Source organism: Salminus brasiliensis, chromosome 3 (assembly GCF_030463535.1).
Source record: "Salminus brasiliensis chromosome 3, fSalBra1.hap2, whole genome shotgun sequence".
Classification (NCBI taxonomy): Eukaryota; Metazoa; Chordata; class Actinopteri; order Characiformes; family Bryconidae; genus Salminus; species Salminus brasiliensis.
Window position 1 is genome coordinate 25,814,487 of NC_132880.1, and position 27,508 is coordinate 25,841,994.

The 27,508-nt window shown below is 40.5% G+C and overlaps 1 protein-coding gene across 1 annotated transcript; it reads left to right on the forward strand.

The window, feature by feature from the left end:
• The first annotated feature begins 290 nt into the window (after positions 1-290).
• On the forward strand, positions 291-26,209 carry LOC140551307 (SH3 and cysteine-rich domain-containing protein 2-like). Its single transcript, XM_072674713.1, has 11 exons — positions 291-747; positions 9,191-9,509; positions 14,957-15,051; positions 15,297-15,381; positions 15,913-16,025; positions 17,400-17,472; positions 20,261-20,310; positions 20,438-20,517; positions 21,892-21,943; positions 22,901-23,038; positions 24,606-26,209. Exons 1-11 carry the CDS (start codon positions 670-672, stop codon positions 24,702-24,704), a joined length of 1,182 nt encoding a protein of 393 aa, XP_072530814.1. The 5' UTR covers positions 291-669; the 3' UTR covers positions 24,705-26,209.
• The last annotated feature ends 1,299 nt before the right edge of the window (positions 26,210-27,508 follow it).

Consider the following 27,508-nt stretch of genomic DNA (forward strand, 5'->3'; position numbering starts at 1 on the left):
TACAAAATAGAGAGAGAGAGAAAATAAGGAGAGAGAGAGAGAAGAATATAAAGAAGTAGGAACAAAATAGAGGGAGAGAGAGAGAGAGAGAGAGAGAGAGAGAGAGAGAGAGAAGAATATAAAGGGGTGGGAACAAAATAAGGAGGGAGAGAGAGAGAGAGAGAGAGAGAGAGAGAGAGAGAGAGAGAGAAAGAGAGAGAGAGAGAGAGAAGAATATAAAGGGGTGGGAACAATAAGGAGAGAGAGAGAGAGAAAATAAGGAGAGAGAGAGAGAGAGGGGGGGGAGAAGAATATAAATGATTGGGTACAAAAAACAAGGGAGAGAAAATAAGAAGGGAGAGAGAATAATATAGGAGTGGGAAATATAGTGGGAAATAAGGATGGAGGGACGACGGGGAACAGGAAAGAAGTAGAGTGAAGATGAAGGAGCATTAAGAAGAAAAGAGAGAGACAGGAAGGAAAGGAAAAGTGGAGGGAGTCTGCGAGAGAAGGAGAGCGAGAGAGAGCGAGAGAGAGAGAGAGAGAGCGCTCTATGGCAGCAGGGGGTGTGTGGTGTGTGATCACATCACTGAAGCTGTGTGTGTGTGAGAGAGAGAGAGAGGGGGGAAGGAGAGAGAGTGAGGGTGTTTAATATCACACACACTGAGCGGGACTGAACTGGAGCGAGGGATGATGGAGAGCAGAGAGACGGAGGGAGAGACGCTACAGCGCTCGCCCAGCACACTCTCCATAACACACTCCTCTAAGGTGAGTTACACGCTGTCACACGCTCTCGCACACTCTCACCCTCGACAGTAGCGCAGTGTGTTTTAGTCAGTTGGCCTCCACTCGCCTCTCTAAGAGAAGTTAGCAGCGCTAATGAAGGCTAAGCTCGCCCTCGCACTCCGAGCCTTAAGCTGGTCTCCAGCAGGTTCTCACCAGAATATCTGACTGTCAGAATCGACTTGCAGACATCGACATTCATCTCCTTCATCCCAGCAGATCCGTCCAGCACGAAGTTACGCTCACCTCACCTCACCTCACCTCACCTCACACGCTCTTGAACTCTGCTGGAATCATTTTTGGTGCTGGATAGAACCATTTCTATACGTTCCTTTGTGTGAAGAAATATTTAAACACTCCAAATAGAACCGTTACTGTTGTTATAGAACCTCTGAAGAACCTAAATTTTCAGACTATAGGGTTTTACAAAACCCTTTCATTGAAAAGGGTTCTATATAGTACTAAAAAGGTTGTTTGACTTGTAACAAGTGAACCCTATTTTTACAAGAACTCTTTAACCAGGCAGAGAACAGTTTAAACATTCAGATGGTTCTCTGTTGTCATTGAATTTATATAGAACCATGTCTGCTGTGACAAAACAAACAAACAGAAGAACCTCCTGTTTAAACCTGTAGGGTTTCACAGAACACTTAAATTGAAAAGGGTTCTATATAGTACTAAAAAGGTTCTTTGACTTGTAACACCGGTGAACCTCTTTTTAGAAGAACTCTTTAACCAGGCAGAGAACAGTTTAAACATTGAAATGGTTGCTAAAGTTGCTAAACCCCTACAGAACCCGTTTTTAAGAGTATAGGGTTCTATATAGTACTAAAAAAGGTTCTTTGACTTGTAACACCGGTGAACCTCTTTTTACAAGAACTATGTAACCAGGAAGAGAATAGTTTAAATATTCAAATGGTTCTCTGTTGTCATTGTTCTGTATAGAACCATTGTCATTGCTAAAGAACCCTTGAAGAACCTCTTTTTATATAAGTATAGGGTTTCACTGTATACTTTAATTAAAAGAGGTTCTATATAGTACTAAAAAGGTTCTATAAATGTTTCTTTAAATGTTTTTGTTGTCATTGTTCTATAGAGAACCATTTCCATTGCTAAATAACCTCTGAGAACCCCCTTTTTTAAGAGTATAGGGTTCTATATAGTACTAAAAAGGTTCTTTGACTTGTAACACCAGTGAGCCTCTTTTTAGAACTCGCAGAGCACCACGCAGAGAACAGTTTAAACATTCACATGATTGCTAAAGTTGCTAAACCCCTACAGAACCCATTTTTAAGAGTATAGGGTCTTTAACCAGACAGAGACTCTGTTGACATTGTTCTGTATAGAACCTCTAAAGAACCTCCTTGTAAGTGTGTAATTCACATTAGCCATGTTTCTCTTTTTGTAATTGGTAAAGCCTCTGCATCTGTTGAATCGCTCCTCTGACCCAAACCACCTAAAAAACACCTGTTTGCAGAAACACCTCTGTACCTGTCAGTGTTCTGCGGTAATCAGTAAAACAATGTAGCACCAAACTGGGTTCCACCATATTTAGATGTCAAAGAACTCTTTTCAGTACTATGCAGAAACCCTTTGTGCTTACAGTGCTTACAGTGTGTGTATCAGCGTTGATCAGTTAAGTTGTTTAAAAAAGTTAATTCAGATTGAATTTTCGGGAAAGCTTATAAGCTTGGAAAGCTTATAAGTATGTATAAAAGTGACGTGTTCTTTTACGGCGGAAACACACTCCAGATAAAGGCTTTATGCTGAAATCTGCTTTCTTCACTGTGTAAACTGTAAGAGCACTGCACACTTTGATTATGTGGGGCTGTGTGAACATGTGTAGCTGATCAGTGGAAGAGCTGTTTAGATACTTTTGGACATAAAGGGTTTTTTTTTTACTTTATTGGGTTTCTTTGGCCAATAATTTTATAGCACCCTTCACTCATCAGTATATCAGGATTACAGTTGAATTGAATTAATTAATAAGTTTTTTAGATAAAAAAAGGACAACTTTTTTATTTATTTATAGCATTTTTGTATTTTTAGGTTGGGTTCCAGTATTGCTCACAGTTTGTGAGATTAAGTCACAGGGCTCCTCTGCATTTACAATGTGCAGATCTCACTGGCTGATACAGATGTGATTGATGCTGGTTGTTTTAATAAGTATGTGCAGTGCTTTCTTGATTAAACAGTGAGATGTCAGTAACTAGATGTCAGTAAACATCTACATTCATACATATATATGCATCTGTGCTTAGTAGCTCTCCTTTTGACAAGGGCAAATATAGTTTTGCTCATTGCAGCCAATGCATTCTGCCCTTCATGCGGCAGCAGGCTTGTTTAGATGACCCATTGAAAACGTATGATTCTGAGAACGCAGAAAGATTCCACTTCCATGAAGTAAATCTGTGTGCAGGAGTTGCTGCACAGTAGAACAGTGCACCAGCACTACAGAGTCTGCTAAATTGTCTTAAAGTCTTATCCTGTCAATTATTGGGTATTGATTTGCCTTTCCTGCAATCTTACAAGCAGTTCTCTCGGAAAGTGCTCTTGACCTCTACTGCTCATAAACTGAGAAATCAACGACCTGGAATGCTTTGCTATCTTTGGATTACTTTCTCTTGATTCATGGGCAACAATTATTTTAATTTTCAGTGCTATACAACTGCTTAGAGGAGCATATGACTGCTGATTGTTGGAACAAGATTTGAGAAGCCCGAGTGTATATAATGCTTTTCTTTACTCTAAAATTTTACAGAACAGAAATAACACACTAATCTTGTTTAATAATAATTGTATAATATATTGGAAGCTACAGTATAATATATTGAGGCCAAAATTCATTAATTAATTACTGATATTCCTTTTTGTGTTTACATTTTTGTATTTGAAGTAAAATAAAAGCCCATATGCTAATGAGATGTCATTTAATTAAACATGCATTAATTTGCATTAAAAAAAATAAAACTAGAATAAGACAAATCTAGCCATGGGATGATGTTAGAATATTCATTTCATTGTGAAAACATACCCCAGAGCGAGGTTTTTTACAGGACAAATTATAGACAAATCAAGTCCACAATGCCATGCTTTCAGGCTTTACGGGACTGGAAAAAACAATAATTAAGCTGCCAACATAAAATGCATCAGAGTGAGATCAGCTGCTCTACTGCGTCATTCTTTTGAGCGTGCTCAGTATGAGGTAGCAGTTGTGCTGTAGCTTTGATTAAACTGCTTTTATTCTGCTTGACTAGTGTTATTTAAAGCTGATGCTGTACACACAGCTCATTAAGAGAGGGCAAACGGGAACCATCCCAGAACAAGGGCATAATCTCACATACTTTCCCAACACTGTCAGCAGACAGCAGACAGTCTTTGAAGGACATGTATTGTAGACCTTTTGCATGTTTGATGACTGTAGTCACATGCCTTCTCCTGCTTGGTTACTGCCTTTGTTGCTGAGATGTTTTCTTTGTTTGTAGAAATGGCGAGACAGCCAGGAGGAGATTTCTTTGTAATTAATGTGATATTGTGATCAGCCTTGCTGACACTTGCAGGTTTTGCAGGTGACACGGCACTGAGAAACGTTCATTTATGGCCCACTTGAAGTGAGAGTTCGATTCAAACGTACAAAGTCCAAGTACTGACTCAGAACTGACTAACTGAATCATTCTGAATCAAGAGTCCACATACTGAGAGGTGCAAGTATGACTTAAATGTCAAGTCCTTGAAGTGTAAGTTCAATTCAGCAGGTTTTGAGTCTCTGAGCTGTGAGTTTGAGTTGACTCTCAAGTCTCAGAAGTATGAGCCCAAGTCGCCTCATGAATTTCTGATAAAAATTGAATACCGGATTTAGAGTTTAGTCGACAATCACTCTGTGAGCTCTTGGATCCTATCTTTACGCAGTTCACAAAAAAGTGGCCGAGCCAGTGCAGAGTCAGCGCTGAGCAAACACCGATTTGCATCTGACCTAAGGCTTTTTTCTGCGATGTCCAACAACAGTCAGTGACTCGAAAATCTGGGCTAAAAACATGTAGAGTGAACATGGCATGAGTCAACCCAGGCAAGTCGAGTTCTGAGTCAATTAAGGTCTGAGACAGTTTTCAGATCAATTAAGTAACACATTTATTACGTACTGGTCTGAATCACATTGCAAGGAACATATAGGAATAGTCTGGCAAAAAATCTCCAGATCCAGTCAGTCGAAGTTTGCTAAGTTAAAAGTTTGTTTGTTTGAGTGAGTTAAGTACTAGTCTGAATCTGGTTGGGAGTCAGTTAAGTACTAGTCTGAATCGAGTTGGGAGTCAGTTAAGTACTAGTCTGAATCAAGTTGGAAGTCAAATAAGTACTAGTGCGAATCGAGTTGCGAGTCAGTGAAGTACTAGTGTGAATCGCATTGCGAGTCAGTCAAGTACTAGTATGAGTCATGTTGCAAGTCAGTTAATTACTAGTCTGAATCAAGTTGTGAGTCAGTTAAGTACTAGTATGATTCAAGTTGTGAGTCAGTTAAGTACTAGTGTGAATCGAGTTGCGAGTCAGTTAAGTACTAGTGTGAATCGAATTGCTAGTCAGTTAAGTACTAGTCTGAATCGAGTTGCAAGTTAAATATAAGCCAGAGTTGACTTGCTAATCCATTACTAGTTTGAGTTGAGTTGCAAGATAATTTAGTGCTAGTTAGTTGCTAGATGGAGTCGAGTTGTGGGACAGTTAAATGCTATCTCTGCCTGACATCACTAATACAATGGGTCAACGTTAGGCCCCAAGGGCTGGGTTGGAAAATATGGCATTAAAGCACCCTGTTTACTGTGCAGTGTGTGTTATAGAACTTTTCCAGCTCCTACTTGTGCAGGTACTCTTGTCAAATGGAAAATAAATGTATTTATTTTGGATTTTATTTAGTAACAGAACCTCACCAAGACACACTTTACTGTGGAACAAACACTATTTGTGTATCAGGAACTAAAGTCATAAAGGTGTTTTTCTCTCTCTATGAATACACACTGATTCCCTCATGCTGAAAGAGCTAATATATCTCAGGCTGCACAAGCACTGAGACCCCGGGGAAGCTGCTTTATCAGCCTGCGAGTGTTTAGGAGTTTGTCAGTGTCACATTCATTGCCTTTGCTTTATTTGGAAGTGTCTCTCTGTGAAATGTGCTGCCAAGGAACACCAAAGCTGTGTCTGAACCTGTGCCTTAATCACTGTCCCCTACCTTCAGGAATCTGGATCACTGTATAGAGCACTATTATAGGAAGCTGAATTGGTGAATGTAGTGAAAGATTTGGGACAATACCTTATAAGGGCTTTTCCCATTACTGTGCAACTGCTGATTCTCGCATGAACATAGTAAACACGACGCCGTCAAGCCGGCAGCATGCACACCCAGGCTTATAGGAAAGGCCTCCAAAGCCAAATCCAATTGTTCACATTTATAACAGGACTGTAGGGGGCGCTGTGGAGACATTGCCATGGTCGCTGTAAAGTTTTTAAACTAAGCAGTGTATTATGAGTATTCCTCATTTGCTAGGGTGCATTATTTGTACACAGCTTATTGTAGTACACTGGATAGTTCAAGTTCCACATGTTTTCAGATGCCACTACAAAAACAACAGGAACCCCAAAATAGTGCACTTTGTAGTGAACAAGGCACTTTGGTGCCCCCTTGGTGCCCCTCTTTTAGGTTTTGGGATCTCTCAAGCATGAGCCGTTAAAGATCAAGACCTGAACGTTCTTTACATTTTACATGTATATTACTCAGGTCTGACAGGGGCTGTCAAAACATAGAAGAGAACACTATTCAACTGATACCCCCATAAACAATTATCTCAATCCCAAAACGATCAGGACAGAGACACTGAAGCCCTTTGCTCCGGTTTCCTGTGCAAATAAAGCACTGTCTGCATGCATGCTGTGTATGAATCTGGATTTTTCTCCACCTCTAAAGGCCAGGAGTAAACAGTTCTCAGAGCCAGGTATAGAGAAGGGCAGGGCATAACCTAACACTTCTCTTTGTCTTTGGTAAGTGTTTTTAAAAATCATTAGATGAGTCAGATTTTTACACAGCAACTCATCTCTGCTACAGATGTAAAGATCAACTGTGTATCCAGCTCAGATTATTTACCATTTAGTGGAAATCAGAGTCAGTGCTGATCTTACTCGGGGTGATAAACAAATAAAATATAAAAATGTTATAGACATTTTCATGATACACAATATTTCATCGCAATACTTAATTCACCAGTCACTACTATTCATATACTTTCCATACTTAGTGCAGTGAGTTTTATTTCATTATTGTTCTACTCTACTCAAAATAATACAATTAAAAAAATAAAGTATAACTAATTTTAAGCTGGACGGTGTTCTTTAAGCACTGACGATATTGATAACATATTCACAAAATACATATTGTGTATCAACATAACAACATTTGTCGCGATTAGATAAATATTGTCATATTGCCCAGCCCTACAGGCAGGATTACCTGTAGCAGAGTGAGGGATGAGCTGTTACACTCACTAAACAGTCTGCTTAATCCATAAAAAATATAATTCTATGTTTAAAGGAGGTGAGATGAGAGAACATAAAAAATATGTGCATCTAAATAAATGCTCTCACTGTACAGAACGCTGCTGTGTCGAAAACTGACACATTTAATTTACAAAACAAAGTAGAACAGCTAGTATCAGCCCCATCAATATCAGCCTCACTAGACTTTATTTCCATCTACAGTACCTCTCTAAACAACCCCAAAACATGAGCTTTTGAATGTATGTGGGGGGGTCTCTAATTGTTTACTTTGAGGGTCTTATTTGTTACGGCGTGTTAAACTAACCCCCCCAAAAAAGCCCCATTTAAGACAATCACACCACATTTGAGTTTCTCTAAGAACATTGGGTAATGGCAAATTAATCATCCAAAAGCACTGACATGTCTTGTGTGTGTTAGGCTCACTCCCAACAGCTTATTTCACTGGAAAGTACAAATGGATGAAAAGGCCCTTTAATGACTTTTGGAAGCAGACTGTTTAATTACACCCCTGTTAAATAATTGAATGAGGACACATTTTGTGTGTTAACACTTCTATCTCTACACTGAACTTTATACAAGCTTTCATGTTGTGTCAGAAATATTGTGTTAATGTGATGAGCGCACATAAACGCCACCTGTAGGGGTTTTTCTGTGTTTTTGGGACATGTCAATAAAGGTTTAAAGTAGCTGCTAATAATAAACCTCTGTAGTTGTGTCGTCATTTTATAGTTGCCATAGTGTAGAAATTAGGAGCTGGATTTCTCTCTACTGAAATGCACCATGTTTTAGAAACTCTCTACTGTCTCGCCCTGTGGTAAACACACGTTTTAAATGTTTTAAACATACACTTCGTCCGGTGTACATTGCATGCCTTTGGATCCTCTGAATGATGAGCTCATTATATCTGATTTATGCTACATAGCTAGACTAACAGTGCTAGCTGCCTAACTGACATTGCATAACTTCTAAATTAGAACGACACCAGCTAGTACCCAACTACCTAAAACTGCCAACCCCTGTTATAGAGCTGGGCAATATGATATTTTACTGTATCATGATACATTTTTTTTTTTAATTTTTGTTATCATGATAGACAATATGCTTTTCTAAGCACTGCAGGTTTTTTTAGAAACAGTGTAATTAGACTGGTTTAGTTAGATGAACCGCAGCAGATGTTGAGTAAAATCATTGTATTCAGTACATGAGAGTATCTGAACAGTAGTTTTTAAGAATCTGTTGCTAATGACATATTTAGTCTGTGATTACATGTATCGGGATAAATTTGTGTATTTTTACCATATTGCCCAGTGTTACCCTCTTAACTCCCACACAGGACAAAGCTTAGGGAGTTAAACTGTATTCTGAATGAGTTTCTGTCAAGGAAAAAATACAGCGCATCCAACAAGAACAAAAACATTTTATACAACAATGAAACTACATTCCTACATTGCAGCTCCCAAAAAGCACTGATTGATTCTCCTCACTGATCTATTTTACTGTGCTGTAACTCTTCTGGAGGCAGATTTACCATAATTTACCATTTGTCCATAAACAGCTGTTCAGACAGTATATTTTCATTCTGTACAATTAAATTTGTACGGTGGACAATAAGGGAAGAAGTTACAACCAATACCATCTAGCCTACAGCTTTGCACACACTTTTACCTGCCCAGAGCGGCTAGCGGTTGTCAAGGGACACGTTTTTTTTGCAGTTAAACAGTGTAGAAATCTGGGAGGCTGCAGCCCTCTCAGCATGCCTTTCCACATCCCTGCCGCAACCTTTTTAGTGAGTAACTGAGCATAAATAACTCTGTTTCTCTCTCTCTCTCTGTTTCTCTCTCTCTCTCTCTCTCTCTCTCTCTATCTATCTATCTCTATCTCTCTCTCTACACAGCTGCTGCGTTTGAAGCGCTCTCTCTCCTTCATGCGCAGTAAAAGCGTGGAAAATTTTTTCCAGCGTTCCTACAGCGATGCCAGAGTTCCCCCTGACTTTCTCTCGGACCCGCCGCCTCCATCTCCACCTCTGCCAGGGTCACCGTTGCCCAGTGATGGCTCTACCAACCCATCCCCATCAGTGAGCCCGAAACCCTCTTTAAGCCCTTTTTCTTCTTCCACTTCGGTCCTGCAGCCACGTCCAACCCAAACACACTGCTTCCAGGAGTATGTCTTCCGCCGGCCAACTAGCTGCCAGCTCTGCAAGCATGTGATTGTGGGTAAGCAGGTACACATCTTAAAGGCCCCATTTCATGATAACCCAATACCAATTTACCCCACTTATTCAGCTTACAGAAGTTAGGCCCCACCCTTTAAGCCTACAGCACTTTAGCTCTGTCCATTCAATGTACAGCATGTAAGCCCCACCTCTTCAGTCTACAGCAGATAGACACCACCCATTAAGTATGCAGCACTTTAGTTCCACTCATTCAGCCTACAGCAGTTTAGCCCCACCCACTCAGCCTATAGCAATTAAGCCCCACCCATTCAATCTACAGCAGGTAAACCCCACCTATTCAGCCTACAGTACTTTAGCCCCACTTATTCAGCTTATAGCAGTTTAGCTCTGCCCATTCAATGTACAGCAGGTAAGCTCCACCTATTCAGTCTACATCACTTTAGCTCTGTCTATTCAGCCTACAGCAGTTTAGCTCTGCCCATTCTGCCTACAGCAGTATAGCAGTGCCCATTCAGCCTACAGCAGTAGGCTCACCCATTCAGTGGGGATTTAAGCCTTCAGCAGTTTAGCCCCACCCATTTAACCTATAGCAGTTTAGCCCCACCCATTCAACCTATAGCAGTTTAGACCCACCCATTCAGCCTATAGCAGTTAAACCAATCACAATCACCCTATGGCAGTTGGAATAAGTCACTTAAGCACCTCAGCCAAACAGAATGTTTTTTTGGTAAGAACTTTTTTGGAGTTAGGACAAGTTCTTAAAAAACCTTCAAGGGAACCCTGAGGGGAAAAAGTTTCTGTTTCTGTGCTATAATGTTATTATTATTTTAGAGGTATGAGTTTTGTTATGACAGCGACAGTATGCATTGTTCTGGGATACTGCTTTTTTTCTCCATGTTCAATTTAGTCATTTCACCTCAGTAGACTTTTCTACTGTGAACATGGGCTGAAAATAGTTCAAAGAACAGAGACACAGCGATGTTCACAGGCACCACAGAATCCTCTACTACTCTCCTAATGGGATCACATTTGCATTGCAGCTAAAATTGGCGTTGGTGTAGGATTTGCTCCAGTCATTCTTGATGCTCAGTTTTGAAATCTGAACTTGTTAAAAAAAAAACATTTCTCTTGTGTTCGCTCTTCCTTTCTGTGTCTTAAATTTAACATTGGTTGTCTCCTACCCCGCCCCCCCCCCCCCCCATCTCTTTTTTTCTTCTGGTTGTTTTTCTGCTTTCCTCACTGTTGTTTCAAATCTCTGATATTATTACTGCCTCTCAGAAAGCCACTTGTTCTCTTGGCCCCCTACCTACTGCCTTACCCGTGGCCTGTTCTCTTTAATCAGGCACTCTCTCATGGTCAAGTCCCCTCTGAATATAAGACTGCAGCTCTTATTGATTGCTACTATCCTTACAAAACCTGGGCTTTGACTGTTCAAACGTAAACAGTTGCTCTTCTTTTTGCAACCTTTCCTGTCTCTCTAAAGCTTTACAACATTTCCTGTCTTCACTTCAGTAACCTCCTTGGATCTTTCCAGTTCAGATTTTGACTTTTCCACAGCACAGAAACAGCCCCAGTCAAAGTTATTAATAATGTACTTTCATCTACTGATTCTAGAGCTCCCAACATTCACATTTTATTAGATCTGAGCATTTGGCAGAGTGTCACTCTTTCCTTTTCCAAAGGCTCCGCAAAACATACTGGACTGGTTTACTTCTTTTTATGACTGATAGGAATCATTAGTTCATCATAGTTTGGCTATACATGCCAAACTACATTTATAAGTGGAGTTCCACAAGGCTCATTTCTTGGCCCATTGATTTTTATCATTTGCTTCCTCTTAGAGATGGTAGGCCACAGGGACGTAGCAGAGGATAAACATGTAAATGACATGTATGTACCATTTTAATTTTGAGATTTGCTCGCTGTATTTATGTTTAGAAGTTAAAATTTAATTATGTATTGGAATTTCTTTGAAAGTCCAAGTTGCTGATGTTTTTCAAGTTCATATTTTACTCATTTAGGCAAGGTGCTTCTACTAATTTAGACATTACAACAGATTTTCTGAAATCCCCCTGAATGGACCCGCCTCATGGTCTTGCCTGTAGTGCTAAATAAGCAAATGAGACACACCGACCTATAGTCATTCAAATTGAGCTTGCTTTATGCAAGAAAGGTGGTCTGATGAGTACCTCAATCATGCTATCAGAGAACCAGGGTTGCGTTGGTGATCTAAAGTTCTTTGTCAAGCTTTTTTTGGGCTACCACCCAGCCTGGTTACTAGGTCAGGGATGGCTCAGACTCTGACTTGCCCCTCACATGAGCCTACAATCAGTGCAGTGTGCTATCATAGTATGGGGTGAGGCCCAACTTACCACTACACAAATCTCCTAATCAGAGACTCTCTGAAACAGGGTCTAGGAGAATTGCCCTTGCTTGTGGAAGACAGAGGTGTATAGCTGAAATGACCCAGTGGGACTTTCTAAAATCTTCTGTTTTGTTCATGGACATGCGCAGCGTGAATCCGGTGCTTCTCAGAGGTAAACAGTGAGGGATAGAAAGGCATCAGTGCAAGAGAAAGGCTTTGGGGATGAAGGCATTAATTCACTTAGCAGTTACTTAGCTTACTTTCTTAGTCATACTTACTTGCGCTAGCAATAGTTACATTTTTAGTGACAGTATTTTAAGTTAATGTTATGTAGAGGCTCAAAAGGAGAGCATGAAATTACTTCCAAAAAACAGTGATGGATCCCATGAGGAAATGAGCGGTTTGGACACTGGACAGAGCCGGCATGCTCCTTTCATGAAGAGACATATGAGGGGGTGCTGCCCCACTGTTGCACTGTCAAAACACACATGGCAAGAAGAGATAGCCGCTAAGGACGCTTTAATAGAGGAAAAGGCTTTGCCCGTGTCCAGTAGTTTCTGCAAGAATAACAAAATCACCTGAGCTGATGGAACCATATGCGTCACACTATTGTAGATCAGAGATCCAGGAAAGTTATGTTAGCAGACCAGCAGCAGGTGTGAGCTCTATACCCTATTCAATGCACTTCCCTTGGTGGTAGCTCCCCAGGCCAGGAGAAATGCTGGGGATGCAATGGTCCACCACTGTTTAGGCCATCAACAAATTGAGATATTTTGAGCACTTAACTGAAGCAGATACAAATAATAGCTTTGTATTACACCCCTACCAGATATATTTTAGCACAAACTCCATCCACAACTCACCTCTGACCCATACTGAAACCAGTTCACTGTGTTGGAGACAGCTGGAATTTGTCCTATCTGTGCAGTAAACACACACATACACACTAGTGAGCAAATACACACAGTGAAACTGTGCAGCCTTTGCTGCCATGCGTAGAGAGCACAGAGGGCCAATGGCCTTGCCCAAGGGCTCAGCAGTGGCTGCTTAGCAAACTCAGGTATCAAACTCACAACCCTGTCAGCAATATCTCAGTGCCCTAACTACTGAGCCACTACTGGCTCAACAGCCCAGTAGCCTGAATTTAGCCTAAACCACCATTCAACCACAATAAACCCATAAATTCTCACATCAATAACAATGAGTATGACTTCTTTTTCTTCATTTCCAGTGTAAAAATACCCTTTTTTATCTTTGTAATACTGCAAAATCTGTTCTCTCCTGCCATTTCTGGCTGCTTGCAGCTCCTTTCTCATTGTTACTGTTTTCTCTGCCTGATGTCCTTCTTATGTAGCAGTCCTCTCGTTCCCTTAGATTCTGCTCTGCCGACTGGCTTTTTAGCCCTCTGTGAAATCTTTGTGACAATGTCACGTTTTGTCACGATTTTTCACTAGAAGTTTCCCTGTTTTCTGTCTTTAAAACCTCTCTTTATTTCTTTAAATTTATTATTAAGCATGACTGTATACTTGGGTGTGTATAGATTCAAGATTCAAGATTCGAAAAAGCTTTATTGACATGACTGTTAACGACAGCAATATTTTGACAACATGCATTACAAAAATAACAGTAATAACAACAAAACTGCAGTGCATTAAAATGAACAATAATTACAAAATATCAGTAGAGAATAAAAATAGCAATAATTAAAATAAAGGATAAATATAAAATACGTACATACACTCTATATACATACTAATATCTATACACACAATACTACTCATTAAACGGAAAGAAAAAGAGCTGCAGTAATTACTGTTAAAGTAAACGGTGAGATAGGTGTTACTCAGTGTCTCTCAGGCGGTCACACGGTGATATATACTGGATGGTGAGGGAGGCAGTGTGCCCCTCTCTCAAACTTATCCCTAATGTTTCCAGTTCCTGAAGTGTTTGATAGTTTGGGGTCAGCTGTTTAAACCTGTGTGTAAAACGATCTCGTACTGTGCTGAATTTTGGCAGTGCAGAAGGAAGTGCAGCTCGATCTCCACCTCCCCACTCTCACACTGACCACACATTCAACTCTCTCTAGACAGCCAGGAGCGCTTATACCTGCCCGTCTCTGTAGCCAGGCTGTGGTCACTGAGCCGGTACTTGGTCAGGATCCGTCTCTGCTGTGGATCTCTGACAGTCAGGAGATACTGTTCCAGTCTGTACTCTGTTTTTATCTACTCTGTTTTTATTTACTCTGTATAGATTTCTGTACATGTACTGCTGCCTTTATAAGACTGCATAAAATATTTTGTAAAAAAGTAAAAAAAACAACTTTATTTATGAAGCATTTTGTTTTTCAAAACAATTAAAAAAGAAAGTGTTCTGACAAATACAGAGTACAGAGTAAAGCCATAAAATATGACATATATAAATATAGAACATAAATGTTAAATATAAATATAAATATAAAATATGAAACACTTAAAAGTGCAAACAAAAAAATGCACTGCAATAAAAACAGTTAAAAAAGGGGACTTTCAAAGAGCATAACTTGCTCCAAACACCAACACCAACAAAAAAGATAAGTCTTCACCCTCTTCTGAAACAGCTGCCTTTCCACTTTCATTGCCTGCATGTTCCTGTTGGCTGATCTGGGGGCTCCTGAGGAAACATACCTGATAATCGGGTGATGGAAATGTATGAGTTAAATACTGAATTGTCCTAAGCGCAGTTCTGTGCACCATTTAATAAAAAAAATTCTGCCTTATGGTCAGTAGGTTTATTCATCTGCTTGACTCACACTGGTTACGAGTGAACTGACTTTTCTCTTGTGTTTTAGGAACGTAGGTTCACTCTGTTTTAGACAGGGTCAATATTTCATTAAGACTGGGACGACTGGGCCAGAACTCTGATTCTGATGGGATGCATTTGCCACCGTTGTCTGGCTCAGAGCCAGGAATCCACACCCATTGATTGTGCGCTAAAGTTGATTCAGATAATGTGAATATGAGGCCGATTGGTGTTTAAGAGTATATGTGTGTTAATTGAGTTGATCGACCTGTGTGCTTCTCTTTCTCTCTCTCTCACTCTCTCTCTCTCTCTCTCTCTCTGTCTCTCTCTGCTGGTCTCTGTAGGGAACTCTAAACAGGGCCTGCGCTGCAAAACCTGCAAAATAGCAGCTCATCTGTGGTGCACGTCTGAACTCTCACAGCAACCATGCCAAGGCAAGGTAAAGCTCTCTCTACCCTTTTCTTTTCTGTTCCTCCTTTTCTTTCTCTCATCCTCTCTCTCACTCTCTGTCCATCTGGTTATGGACTCCAGAGTATGTTGCCTAAGTAAAGACGTTTTTAACACTAGACCTCTTTATATACAGTAATTATTATTATTGTTGTTATCCACAATAAGAACAACATCAATATGAATAATAAGAAGAAGAATTTTAAAGTGTCGTCTTTCCTTCTCTGATTGGTTCAGGCTGGAATGTTCAAGAGGAACTTCAGCACTCCTCTGCTGGCCAGTGATCAGCTAGGGATGGTGAAGGAGACTCTGAGCACACAGGGTGAGTGGACAGCAGCGGACAGGCAGGGGATAAACCCTAAATAAATAAATAAATAAATAAATAACAAAGTAAAAACGAAACATAACATGATCCAAAATTGAGAACAAAAACATTACTTTATCCTGGGTTTAAGGAAACTCACAAATCACTAGTTTTTTTTAAAAAACCTATCTATCCCAGAAACTAACAGAGATACAGGCCTAAAGTCTCGGGTATTAAAAGTATTAAATGGTAACACCTTACTTGGATGGTTCGTTTTAGACGTCTCGTAAATGCTCATCTGACATTCAACTGAATGTGTATTAAAATGCAGATGAAGCTCTAAGCTGAACGTAAATGACTATCTACTGAATGTAACCCTACACTTAACCCTAACCTTATCCTTTTAAGGGTAAGGTTACAGTTAGGGTTAGGGTTTGGTGTTGCATTCAAAGTGATTTAATTTAATTAATACAAATTAAACAAAACTAAATCTTTTTGGAATTGTGGTTTCAGTGGTTACCCAAGTGTGTGTGTGTGTGTATCTTTTAGAAGCACGGGCACGAGTAGACCCTGTCTATGCGACTTTACGCTATGGAACATCTCTAGCCCAGATGACCCGGTCTAGTTTCGGAAGTGTGTGTGAATCCCCAACCCGCAGCCTGGTGAGTGTGTGTGTATCATGCAGTGTGTATCTGTGAATGCACAGTCCACAAAATCGAAATCTAGAAGTCTGACTGTAATATAGCACTGGCTCAAAGAAAAATCACACTGACAGAGGAGTGTAGAGTGTCTTAACCCGCCCCTCCAGTGAAAGCACATCCAGGCCGTCTGGAGTTTGTGAGAAAGCATCAGAATGACCCAACTTAAATGTGGAAGGGTTTGTGGTCAGATTATACAAAAATAAAGCTTCTCCTGCAAAATTCAAAATGTAATGCGTAACGCAAACCCAACACTGCCCATTCCTCAACCAACAGTATCCCAAAGGTGGAGTAGGGTGGTGGTGGTGGCATCATACTGTGGGGAAACTTTCCTCCGTGGGTACTGGTCAAGGATGGCTGGATAGGCACAGGTATTAGGGATGTACTGCAAGACAAGCGAGAAGATGACAGAAGGCCCAGTTAGCGGTGGGTAATATGGTAAAAATATTATATCACAAAATGTTATATATTTTTTTAAAATACACAATATTTATGACGATGCACGTAATTGCAGAAAAATGCATCAGTAGCAACAGACTGTTAAAAACTACACTGTTAAAAGTATTAGATCCTTAAGGAACTTTTGAAGGTTCTTCAGTTTGAAACTGTGGAGGAACCTCTTAACCCCTGGTTAACTGGTGGGGCTATTCTTTGGTAATAGACGTATGTAATAGCACTTTCGGCTTGCCGACAGGCCATAGGCTGTTTAAGGGGTTAAGGTGCTATTAGGAACCTTCAAGAAAAGGTTTATAGGTTCCCTGAAGCACCTTAGGAGGTTCCTCCACAGTTTTGACCTGAAGAACCGCCAAAGGTTGCTCAAAGATCTTATACTTTTAACAGTGTACCATTCAAATACTCTCCCATACTTAGTGCAGTGATTTAATTCCAAATGTGCTGCACTACATCCATTTAAACAGGACTAATGACTCTGTTGGTAATGAAACGTGCAGTTGATATGCCTAGAAAAGTATATAATATTGTGTATCACAAAAACAAAATCGATCACAATACGATAAAATAACGTCATATTTCCCACCCCTATACCCAGTCAATTTAAAGCAGTGGATCCCTCATCCCTATCCCTAACCCACACCCCTACATTCAATAGATTTGTTGTTGCAGCCCTGATTTTGCATGATCAGTAGTTGCTTAGTCGTTCTTCATCCTGGATCGTAGGGGGTTGTTTTCCCTGCTCTGGCTCACCTTGCATGTGTGATTATGCCCTGATGAATCATCTCAGGTGTGTTACAGGGTCCTCAGGTTCACTGAGGACTGCGTTGTTTGTGTTGGAGTAAGCTCACCTTGTTGTGTTGGTGTTGCCGTTGATTGCATCTCCAGGGGGATGGAGGCGAAGAGAAGCCAGAGGGAGAGATGGACACGGACGAAGGGCCGATTGAAGACACAGAGAACGGTGAGAAAAATACAGTCTAATTTCTCTAGTGCCAGAACTTGTATAGGAGTGCACCATCCATGACTTTATACGACCAGTTCCAGTTTCTATAAAGCCCGATGGACCAATATTGTTTTTTATCAATGTGGTACTTAGTGTTTGTACTGTGGTGCTGTGGTGATTCTCAGCATGCCACTCTCTATTTACCACTGTGGTATGATCGTGCTGGCTGACCAGCTAAACAAGCATCAGACTAGCATAAACAAAACTCATGCTGGTCTAAGCTGTGTTTTTTAATGGAGCTATTTAGTTGAATTATTAGAAATTCCCGTCCTAGCTATAGCTTCTTTATTCTTTATAAAACTTTTCCTTTGTTGCTTGAGAAATATATCAGTCTATATACTGATGAGCCAAAACATTATGAGCACACAGCATCATGTGTGAAGGTGTAGGATGTTTGTTAGAGGGTAACTGAACACAGGCTCTTAAAGTCAAGGTACCGGATGTAAGGGAAATGGGCAGTGTGAAGAGCTGAGACACTTTGACGAGGGTCAGATCAGTATGGTAAGACAACTGCACTTGAGTGTCTGCCAAACGACAAGGCTTGCAGGGTGTTCCCTGTCAGCAGTGGTGAGTACTTACCGACGGTGGTCCGAGGACGGACAGACTATCAGCCCGTAACAAGGTTATAGACATCCAAAGCTCACAGATATATGACAACAGTGTCTGGGCTGAATCAACAGAAGCAAAGCTCCGTCTGACCCACCCTAACCTGTGGTCAGGATCTCGGGTAATGACTGGGTAGAATGGCAAAGATACCCAGGAGAGACTTGAAGTAGAGCCACTGCTCCTTCATGTTGATAGAAGCCAGCTGAGGTGGTTTGGGTATCTGATATAGAAGCCCCTGGTGTCCTCCTGTTGGAGGTGTACCAGGCATGACCAACGGGAGGAGAACCCGCTGGAGGGATTATATCTTCCAGCTGGCCTGGGAGTGCATGGGGATCCCTCCCAGGAGGAGGTGGTGAAAGTAGCTAGAAACAGAAATGCCCTAATGCAACCGCAGCCATGAATCAGCACCCCTTGCTGCATTTCGCACTGCCTAGCAGCAGACCAGTCAGAGTGCCCATGCTGACCACTGTCCACAAACAAAAGCCAAAAATTGACATGGGAGCGTATGGAACTCTCAGGCGAGTCCAGTTTCCTTTTCCATCAAATGGGGGACCAAATACATGTGCTCTGTTTTCCTGTGGGAGGCGCTGGAAAAGCAAGCCTGATCCATGGTGGCTCCACCTCACAACTTAGAGGTCTTAAAGAGTTGCGCTGGTTGTGTCTTGCTGCCAAGTAGCACAGATACCACCTTCAGAGATCTTGTAGAGGGAGCTGTTTTGACTGTGTGCAAAAAAAAGTGGTTGGCAGCACACAGAGGAACAACAGCATATTATGTAGGTGTTCATAGGGTTTTGGCTCATTGGATGTCTCTTACATGTTAGTGCCTAATTGTCATGCTGGCTCCCTAAATCGGCTCCATGTAGTTCAGAATGCAGCAGGCTGTGTACTAGCCAGGAAAAGAAAGGCTGAGTATATTACTCCACTCTTTTTCAGTCTACACTGGCTTCCTGCATTCAACATTTACTAAACCTTTAAAAGAGGGGTTTTTCAAGGGTCCCTTAGTAAAGGTAATGGTTCTTTTCGAGCAAGGGCAACTCAAAGACCCATCTGAATGTTTAAATGGATCTTCATATACAAGGTAAACCTCTTGTAGATGGTTGGGGCACCCATTGCCAACACATAGCTTGTATAAACCCCTTAGAAAGGTCACTGTGCCCAATGCGTGGCTACAGGGTTATAAAGCCCCCTGTCACTGAGCTGTAGAGCGTGGTTCTCCATCTTCAGTACCTGACCTCACTGATGCTCTTGTGAGGATGAATGCAACCAAAAACCTCCTCACAGCAATGTTCTATCATCTGGTGTAAAGCCTTACTAGAAGAGTAGAAAAGGGGAACAAACTTGCTAATAATACTCTTGATTTCAGAGGAAACTCCGGAGAAGCAGATGTCCACAAACTTTTTTTTCTGTGATTATACCCTTGGTGTTGTCGCTGTTGTGACAGACAATTACGGTGGCTGAGTACGGTGCTGCCTGTGATGATAACTAAGCTGGTGCTGTCTGCAGGATCCGGTACATGCTGTCCTAAAAACCTAATAAAGATGCTCTCACTTACCAGCCTGCTCAGTCCAGCTCACACTGTCTGCTTAACTGTGTTAACTGTGTAGCGGTTAAGAGGCACTTTACTATTCAAAATGCTGGAATCAGTATTTACAAAAATACAAATCCAGATTGGTTGCAGATGAGTAATGCAAAACATGTACAGATTTTATTATGGTCCTTAAACTATTCTGCTTCACAACTTCAAATAATCAGATCAGATAATCATTAAGAAGCTGCGAATAAACTTTTTTAAAATGTTAGATGAGACCAAAATGAAGCTATAGTAAAAATGAATGTTGCAAAATATAGTAAAGGTCGGAAATGTGTAATTAAAAATAATTAAGTAAAATATATACTCAGAAAGAACTTATAATACAAAATGAATATTCAGAATGAGATTCCAGTAGAATTCAGACCTACACCCTTAAAATTAAAGGGGCTATAAATGGTTCTTTGAGGAATGCCATAGAAAAAGCACTTTTGGTTCCATAAAGGGCAATTTTGGTTGTAGATCTGTGTGTGTGTGTGAAGAACCTTTTAAAGGTCATTTGTTCCTCTATGGCACTGGATACTGACAGTGTTTCTGTGTTTTTTTAAGCAGACATCCCTCCTTCAGAGAATTCCAAGACTGAAGTGGAAGATACAGTAAAGGTACGAGAATGTACTAAACACAGCTTACCTGTCAGTTTGATCATTTAAACGGTAGTGTTTAGAAAGAGTGTGTAAACTCGATTATTGAAAAAAGTAAACTGCCTTCTGTCTCTCTGTGTCCTCCTAGGTTCCAAAAGTTCATGCTATCCACACTTACGTTGCCCTCTACAAGTTTCTGCCACAAGAGCACAATGACCTAGAATTACAGTGAGTCAACTCTGTGTGTATGTGTGTGTGTGTGTGTGTGTATGTCTGTGTATGTCTCTGTGTGTGTGTGTGTGTGTGTGTGTTAGTAATATAAGTGAAGTGTAAAACCACTGGTTTGTTCTTGCTCTGTTCATCTGGATGTTTTGAATTTAAAATTTGCGGTGTGAAGGTTGGAGTTTGCGGTTAAAGATTAGAAGTTTAAGATTAAAGGGTTTGAGATTGGAGTCTGGAGTTTGGGGATTAGAGGCTGGAGGCTAGAGTTTGGAGGTTGTAGTTTGGAGGTAGGAACTTAAAGATTCAAAGTTTAAGATTTTGATGGTTGGAGTTTTGAGTCAGAAACACAGATGTTGAACCTCACCGGTAGATGGATGAAGTTTGGATGTTGGAGGTTGTGGATTAGAGGTTGGATTTTGGAGTTTGATTTTTAGAGTTTAAAGATTAGTTGTGGTTTTTGTAGTTTGGAGATAACCAGGAGTTTGTAAGTTGGAGGTTGGAGTCTGGAGTTTGGATGTTGGAGGTTGGGGATTAGAGGTTGGATTTTGAAGTTTGGAAGTTGGAGGCTGGGGATTAGAGGTTGGATTTTGGAGTTTGGAAGTTGGAGGCTGGGGATTACAGGTTGGATTTTGGAGTTTGGACGTTGGAAACTGGGGATTACAGGTTGGATTTTGGAGTTTGGACGTTGGAAACTGGGGATTACAGGTTGGATTTTGGAGTTTGGAAGTTGGAGGCTGGGGATTAGAGGTTGGATTTTGGACTTGGGAGTTGGAGGCTGGGGATTACAGGTTGGATTTTGGAGTTTGGAAGTTGGAAACTGGGGATTACAGGTTGGATTTTGGAGTTTGGAAGTTGGAGGCTGGGGATTAGAGGTTAGATTTTGGAGTTTGAAGAGTAGAGGTTTGGGATTGGAGCTTGGATTGCAGGTTGGTGGTTGAAGGCTAAAGACTGGAGATGTGATTGATGTGTGTAATTCACTGATTTGCTTTCCTTCAGACTAAAACAGCTGTAGATTCTTACATAGATGCAAAAGTGAGGAACGCTCTGTGGTGTATATGTAACTGTGTGTGTGTGTGTTTATTTGTGTTTGAAAGCTTAAAATCCTATGACCATCTGCAAAGAGCAGTATGTGGGAATACTGAGCTCAAAATACTCTCTCTTGTGTGCACACCCCCCCACACACACACACTTATACACATTATATTCCCCGGTGAGTAAACAGATGGTCTCGGCACATTGCTGTGTTGCTGACTACAGGTCTCCAACCTGATACCTTCATAAACACACACTTCCTCTTTTAAAAGCTTTCTCTCTCTCTCTCTCTCTCTCTCTCTCTCTCTCTCTCTCCCTTTCTCCCTTATTCACCCCCCCCCCCCCCAGTCCTGGTGACAGGGTGCAGGTCACTGATGACTCTAATGAAGAGTGGTGGAAGGTGAGAATTCAACAACTCATTATTCTTGTAATTGTATTATCACTGTGTGTGTGTGTGTGTGTGTGTGTGAGAGAGAGAGAGAGAGAGAGAGAGAGAGAGAGAGAGAGAGAGCAGTACAAAAGATATTGTTCTTGTTCTACTTAACACTTTTCCTCTCCACATGAATTACTCCTGTTTTAGTCCTCATATGTAGTTGATCAACCAAGACATGTTTGCAGTCAAATGTAGCTTCCTCAGTTTAGCGCTGGAACTACGAGGCTAACCTTGCCCACAAACACTAGAAGTCAAATGTCACCCACATCTTGAGCTAGCAGTCAATGTCATCGGCAGTGAACAGAAGACTTGCTCTCTAGGACCTTTGACTCTACTGTGCTAGCTCATTCTTTTCTATGTAGTATTGTAGTTATTGCCATTAATAGTATAATTATTATTATGTATTGATTTATTTGCTTTAGTAAATATTACACTGTAAATTACTGTGGTAAAAAACGCTAATCACAAAAAATAAAATTTTTACATTAGTACATACAACACACACAAGCTTGCTCAAACACACTCCAGGTGTTTAGGCATATGGATGTGGTTTAGGGTGAACTATGACTTCCTGTGAACTATAAACATGAACTAAACTTCACCGTGTTGCTGAACACTGGAGAGGCATTCTGGACAACAGGTGCTGTGAGGAATTTCAGCTGCCTTTCTTGTGCATGCACGTCGTACAGACATGTGGATGCTGCAGAATCTGCTCATTTCTATTGTTTCTATTCATGAAAAACTGTTAATCTCCCAGTGTGCCGTACCCATATACCTGCATGATGAGTGCACGTGACTTCAGCACAACATCTGTTGTCTGTGTGCCTGGAAAAGATGGCACAGCTCCAGTGCTAAAGAAGCAATACTTAAAGACTGTATGTGTTGCAGAACCGTTCCTTTAAATCTGTGTGTTTTTGTGTTTAGGGTAAAAGTGGAGACAGGGTGGGTTTCTTTCCTGCTAACTTTGTCCAGCGAGTGCGTCCAGGTGAACGGGTGTGGAGGGTCACTCAGTGTTCCAATGGCGACCGACAGCTGGGTCACATGGCTGTAAAGGAAGATCAGGTAATAAAAACATCAACACAGTTATTCAGAAATAAAACGTAACAATCAGATGTGTGGGCTCTGCAACAGTTGCCCATAACAAGTCAGCCGAAAACTAAAGTGATCTATGCCCACAAGGCAGGGGAAGCTTATTAGATAGTAGGTCAGTGTTTTCAGCTTGAAAGGTACTGTCCAGCAGCTTCTAATACAGTTATGCAGTAATGTTTACATCAACCATCAGAATGGGCAACAACATTGGATCTTAGTGATTTTAAGTGTGATTGTTGGTTGCAGACAGAGGCTGGATAGAGTATTTCCAGAACTGCTGAATCTTTTTGGAGTTGGAAGTTGGAGTTTGGAGATTAGAGGTTGGAGGTTTAAGACTGAAATATGAATGTTGGACTTCACATGTAGGTGGTTGAAGTTCGGATATTGGAGTTTGGAGATTAGCAGTTGGATTTTGGAAGTTGGAGGTTGTAGATTAGAAGTTAGATTTAAATTAGAGGTTTTTGAATAGGGGTTGGATTTTGAAGTTTGGTTGTTGGAGGTTGTAGAAGTTGGATTTTAGATGTTTGATTTTGGAGTTTGGATGTTAGAGGTTGAGGTTTAGAGTTTAGAGGTTCGATTTTAGAGTTTGGAGATTAGAGGTTGGATTTTGGAGTTTTGGATGTTGTAGATTAGAGTTTGGATTTTAGAGTTTGGAGATTAGAGGCTGGATTTTGGAGTTTGGATGTTGGAAGTTGTAGATTAGAGGTTGGATTTTAGAGGTTGGATTTTAGAGTTTGGAGATTAGAGGTTGGATTTTGAAGTTTGGATGTTGGAAGTTTTAGATTAGAGGTTGAATTTTAGAGTGTGGATGTTGGAAGTTTTAGATTAGAGGTTGGATTTTGGAGTTTGCGTGAAGGAGGTTTGGGATTAGAGGTTTGGTTTTGAAGTTTGAAGAGTAGAGGTTTGGGGTTGGAGCTTGGAATACAGGTTGGTGGTTAAAGGTTGGAGGCTGGAGGTGTGTTCAGTATGTTTTAATTTACTGATTTGCTTTCCTTCAGACTAAAACAGCTGCTCTTGCTGTGGGCAACAAAATGGGATCCAACCTCTAATCTCCAAACTTCAACCTCTAACATCCAAACTCCAAAATCTAACCTCTAATCTCCAAACTTAAAACTCCAACTTCCAAACTCCAAAAAAATAGCAGTTCTGGACGATCAAACATAAAATCACTGAGATCTCCTTTGATTTTCATCACAACAATCTTAGTTTACTCAGAATGGTGTAACAAAGGTCCAGTGAGTGGCAGTTCTGCAGATAGAAACACCTTGTTGATGAGAGGGGAGCGGTCAGACTAGTCCAATCTGACAGAAAGGCTTTGGTAATTCACATAATTCTGTACAATTATGTTGAGCAGAAACACATCTCAGAATGCACAACATATCTAACCTTGTGGCAGAAAAGCTACAGAGTAATAAAATATCCAACCAGAATTCTGCCAGAAGCTTGTTGCTGAGGTGCATTACAATCGGTCAGACTGGCCATGTGAATCAGTGAATCAGAGTGAAGAATATGGTGTCTCTTGTTTTCTCTGGTCCTGTAGATCTGTGTGGGGAAGAATGAAGACAGTGATGGATATCTGAAGCTGTGCAGCGGAAAAAAGCGGGGACTCGTGCCCACTCGCTCTCTGGAGGAAATCTGACCTTTATGCTCGAATGATAGACTCTCTGTCTTAACCTGAGTCAAACATCCTCAAAAAACACTTTACCCAACAGTGAACCAGTGGTAATCCAACAGTGGTCCAATGGTGAGCCAGCAGTGACCCAACAGTGATCCAACAGTGATCCAATGGTTATTTAACATTGAGCCAATGGCCAGATTGTAGCTCAACAGTTATCCAATGATGGCCGAATTGTAGCCAAACTTGGACCCAATGATGGTGCAATGGTAACCCAACAATGACCCAATGGTGATTCGATGGTGACCCAAAGATAAACATGTAATGATCCAATGGTAATGTAACAGTGTCCCAGTGGTAGATTAATGACTTCTAACAGCTACCCAATGTTGGCCAAATAGTAGCTCAACAGAGACCCAATGGTGGCCGAATTGAAGCCAAACATGGACCCAATGATGGTGCAATGGTAATCAAGTAATGCAAGTAATGATCCAATGGTAATTTAACAGCATCCCAGTGGTAGCTTAATGACTACTACCAGCGACCCAATGGTTAAACAACAGTGCACTAATGGTGACCCAGTGGTAACCCAACAATAGTTGGTAACTAAAAAGTGACCCAACAGTTACCCAGTGGTGATCAATGGTTACCCAAATGTGACCCAGTGGTGATCCAATAGTCATCCTATGGTGATCAACTTTATCTCTGGAATGCTCTGAGGTTAGAATTCCGTGTTCTCATTTTAAGACCTAAACGAATCATTAATACACAGTTACATACAAACACACACACCCAATGTGACTATCACTACTACCATATCCTGCCCAGGTGGCAAATCTAGGCCTGAATTCAGCCTGACTTGAAGACTCCAGCTACACCTGGCATTAAAAAGCCTCCCGTATCTGGATACCATTCAGGAGACAGAATGTATACACATGTGGGATCAAAATGGGATTGAATCAGACAGTATGAAGTGATTAGTTGGTGTCATGTTTATAGTTGTGGATACGTTCTGGCTGTCTGCTTATTGCCATCACACCATCTACAAGATGAAACATTTGGCTGGGGACTTCCACACAGGTCCTGATGTAGGCGCTGGAATGAAATGTTGGTTTATGAGCCAGTATCTGAAATTAACATCCTCCTGCCGCATGAGGGTAAATTCGAAGGGTAAATTTCTCATTTTATCTTTGGCATTCCGCCATTTTGTTTTGTTTATTTAATGTTTTTTGTCTGGGCTTTACTTTCTTTGACTTTGGACTTTTGACCAGTTGTCCTACCTATGCTCTGCCCACAAATGCATTCTTTTGTCATATATACATTTAGAGTGCTTTATTCATTTACAGTTTTTACATGTGAGCAGTCTCAGCCATCAGAGCAGATTTTATTTGTTGTGTGATTGAGTTAAGGTTACCATAGAAGCAAGTCATAACTGTTATTTCCTTAGTAGCACAGCATTTTAAACTGGAACATGTGTACTCTCTTGTATTAGAATATCATTTTGCATATTAAATGTTATTTAAACCTCATTCTGAATATTAATTTCATCAGAACTTATTTTTTTACATTTTGTTTACTTCATTTTGAATATTTATTACTTCATTCAGATAGTAATTTCATGACTTTTATTTTGGATATAAATTTGATCAGTTCTAAATACCAATGTTATTAGACCCTTTTCATTAGAACTTAATGTTATGTATTCATTTAATTAAAACTTTGTTCTGGATAATATTTTAATAAATTTTATTTGGAACATTAATTTTCTCAAAATTTTCTCCAGATATTAGAATGAAATTATTAGGACATAATAGGACATATTTTGGATAATTATTTTAGTAGAATTGCATCCTGGATGTACAGTGGAGAAAATGATTATTTGATCAATTTATATATTTTATATATATTTTCTGGATTTTCTCTTTGATGTTCTATATCTCACTGTTAAAATAAACCTACCATTGAAATGAAGACTGTTCATTTCTTTGTCAGTGGGCAAACTTACAAAATCAGCGAATAAATAATTATTTTCTCCCATGTAACCTTTTATCAGAACTTAATTCTGGGTACTAATTTTACATATTTGTAACTTAAATTTTTTTAAATTTCAGTTTCAATCGGCAGGTAAAAATTCAGAGTGTCATGTGAGCATCTCCCTGCTTTCCACAGTGGAGCGGAGATGAAAAAAAAACAAAACGTTGGTTTCAGACTCTGGTAATAACACACTGATGGATTGTAAATCCATCACTGTGATTGGATTAAAGAAGATGGACGCTAATGCTTGGCGTAAACTGGGCCAAACACTTGTGTGCCGCTGCACGCTCGATTTATTGGACATTCTACATGTCTCTTCTTTAACATACATGTGACTTTGGTATGTTTCTGCTTTGTCCTTCACTGCTATAATGATCCTCTGGAGGAAAGCAATGGCTTAATTTAGTCTGAGTCCGATTTATGTCTCTATTTCTGACTGTCCTCCTTTTAACGTTCCTTACGTTCAAGGACAGCGTGTGTGTGTGTGTGTGTGTGTGAGAGAGAGAGAGAGAGAAAGAGAGAGAGAGAGAGAGAGAGAGAGAGAGAGAGAGAGAGAGAGAGAGATAGTGTGTTTGTGCAGTAATCAGGGCACAAAAGCAGGTCAGATTTGGTGGATGATAAATCTGTGGCTGAGTAAGTGGACAGTAATGTAATTTGCAGACTGTTGTTTTTTTTTTTAAGAGAGCTGCAGTGCCTGCAATTAATCCACTTGCAGCAGCCCTGACAAATAAACATGCTTACTTATTAATCATACTTAATACTGACTTAACACCTTTCTCTCAGTGCTTTTACCT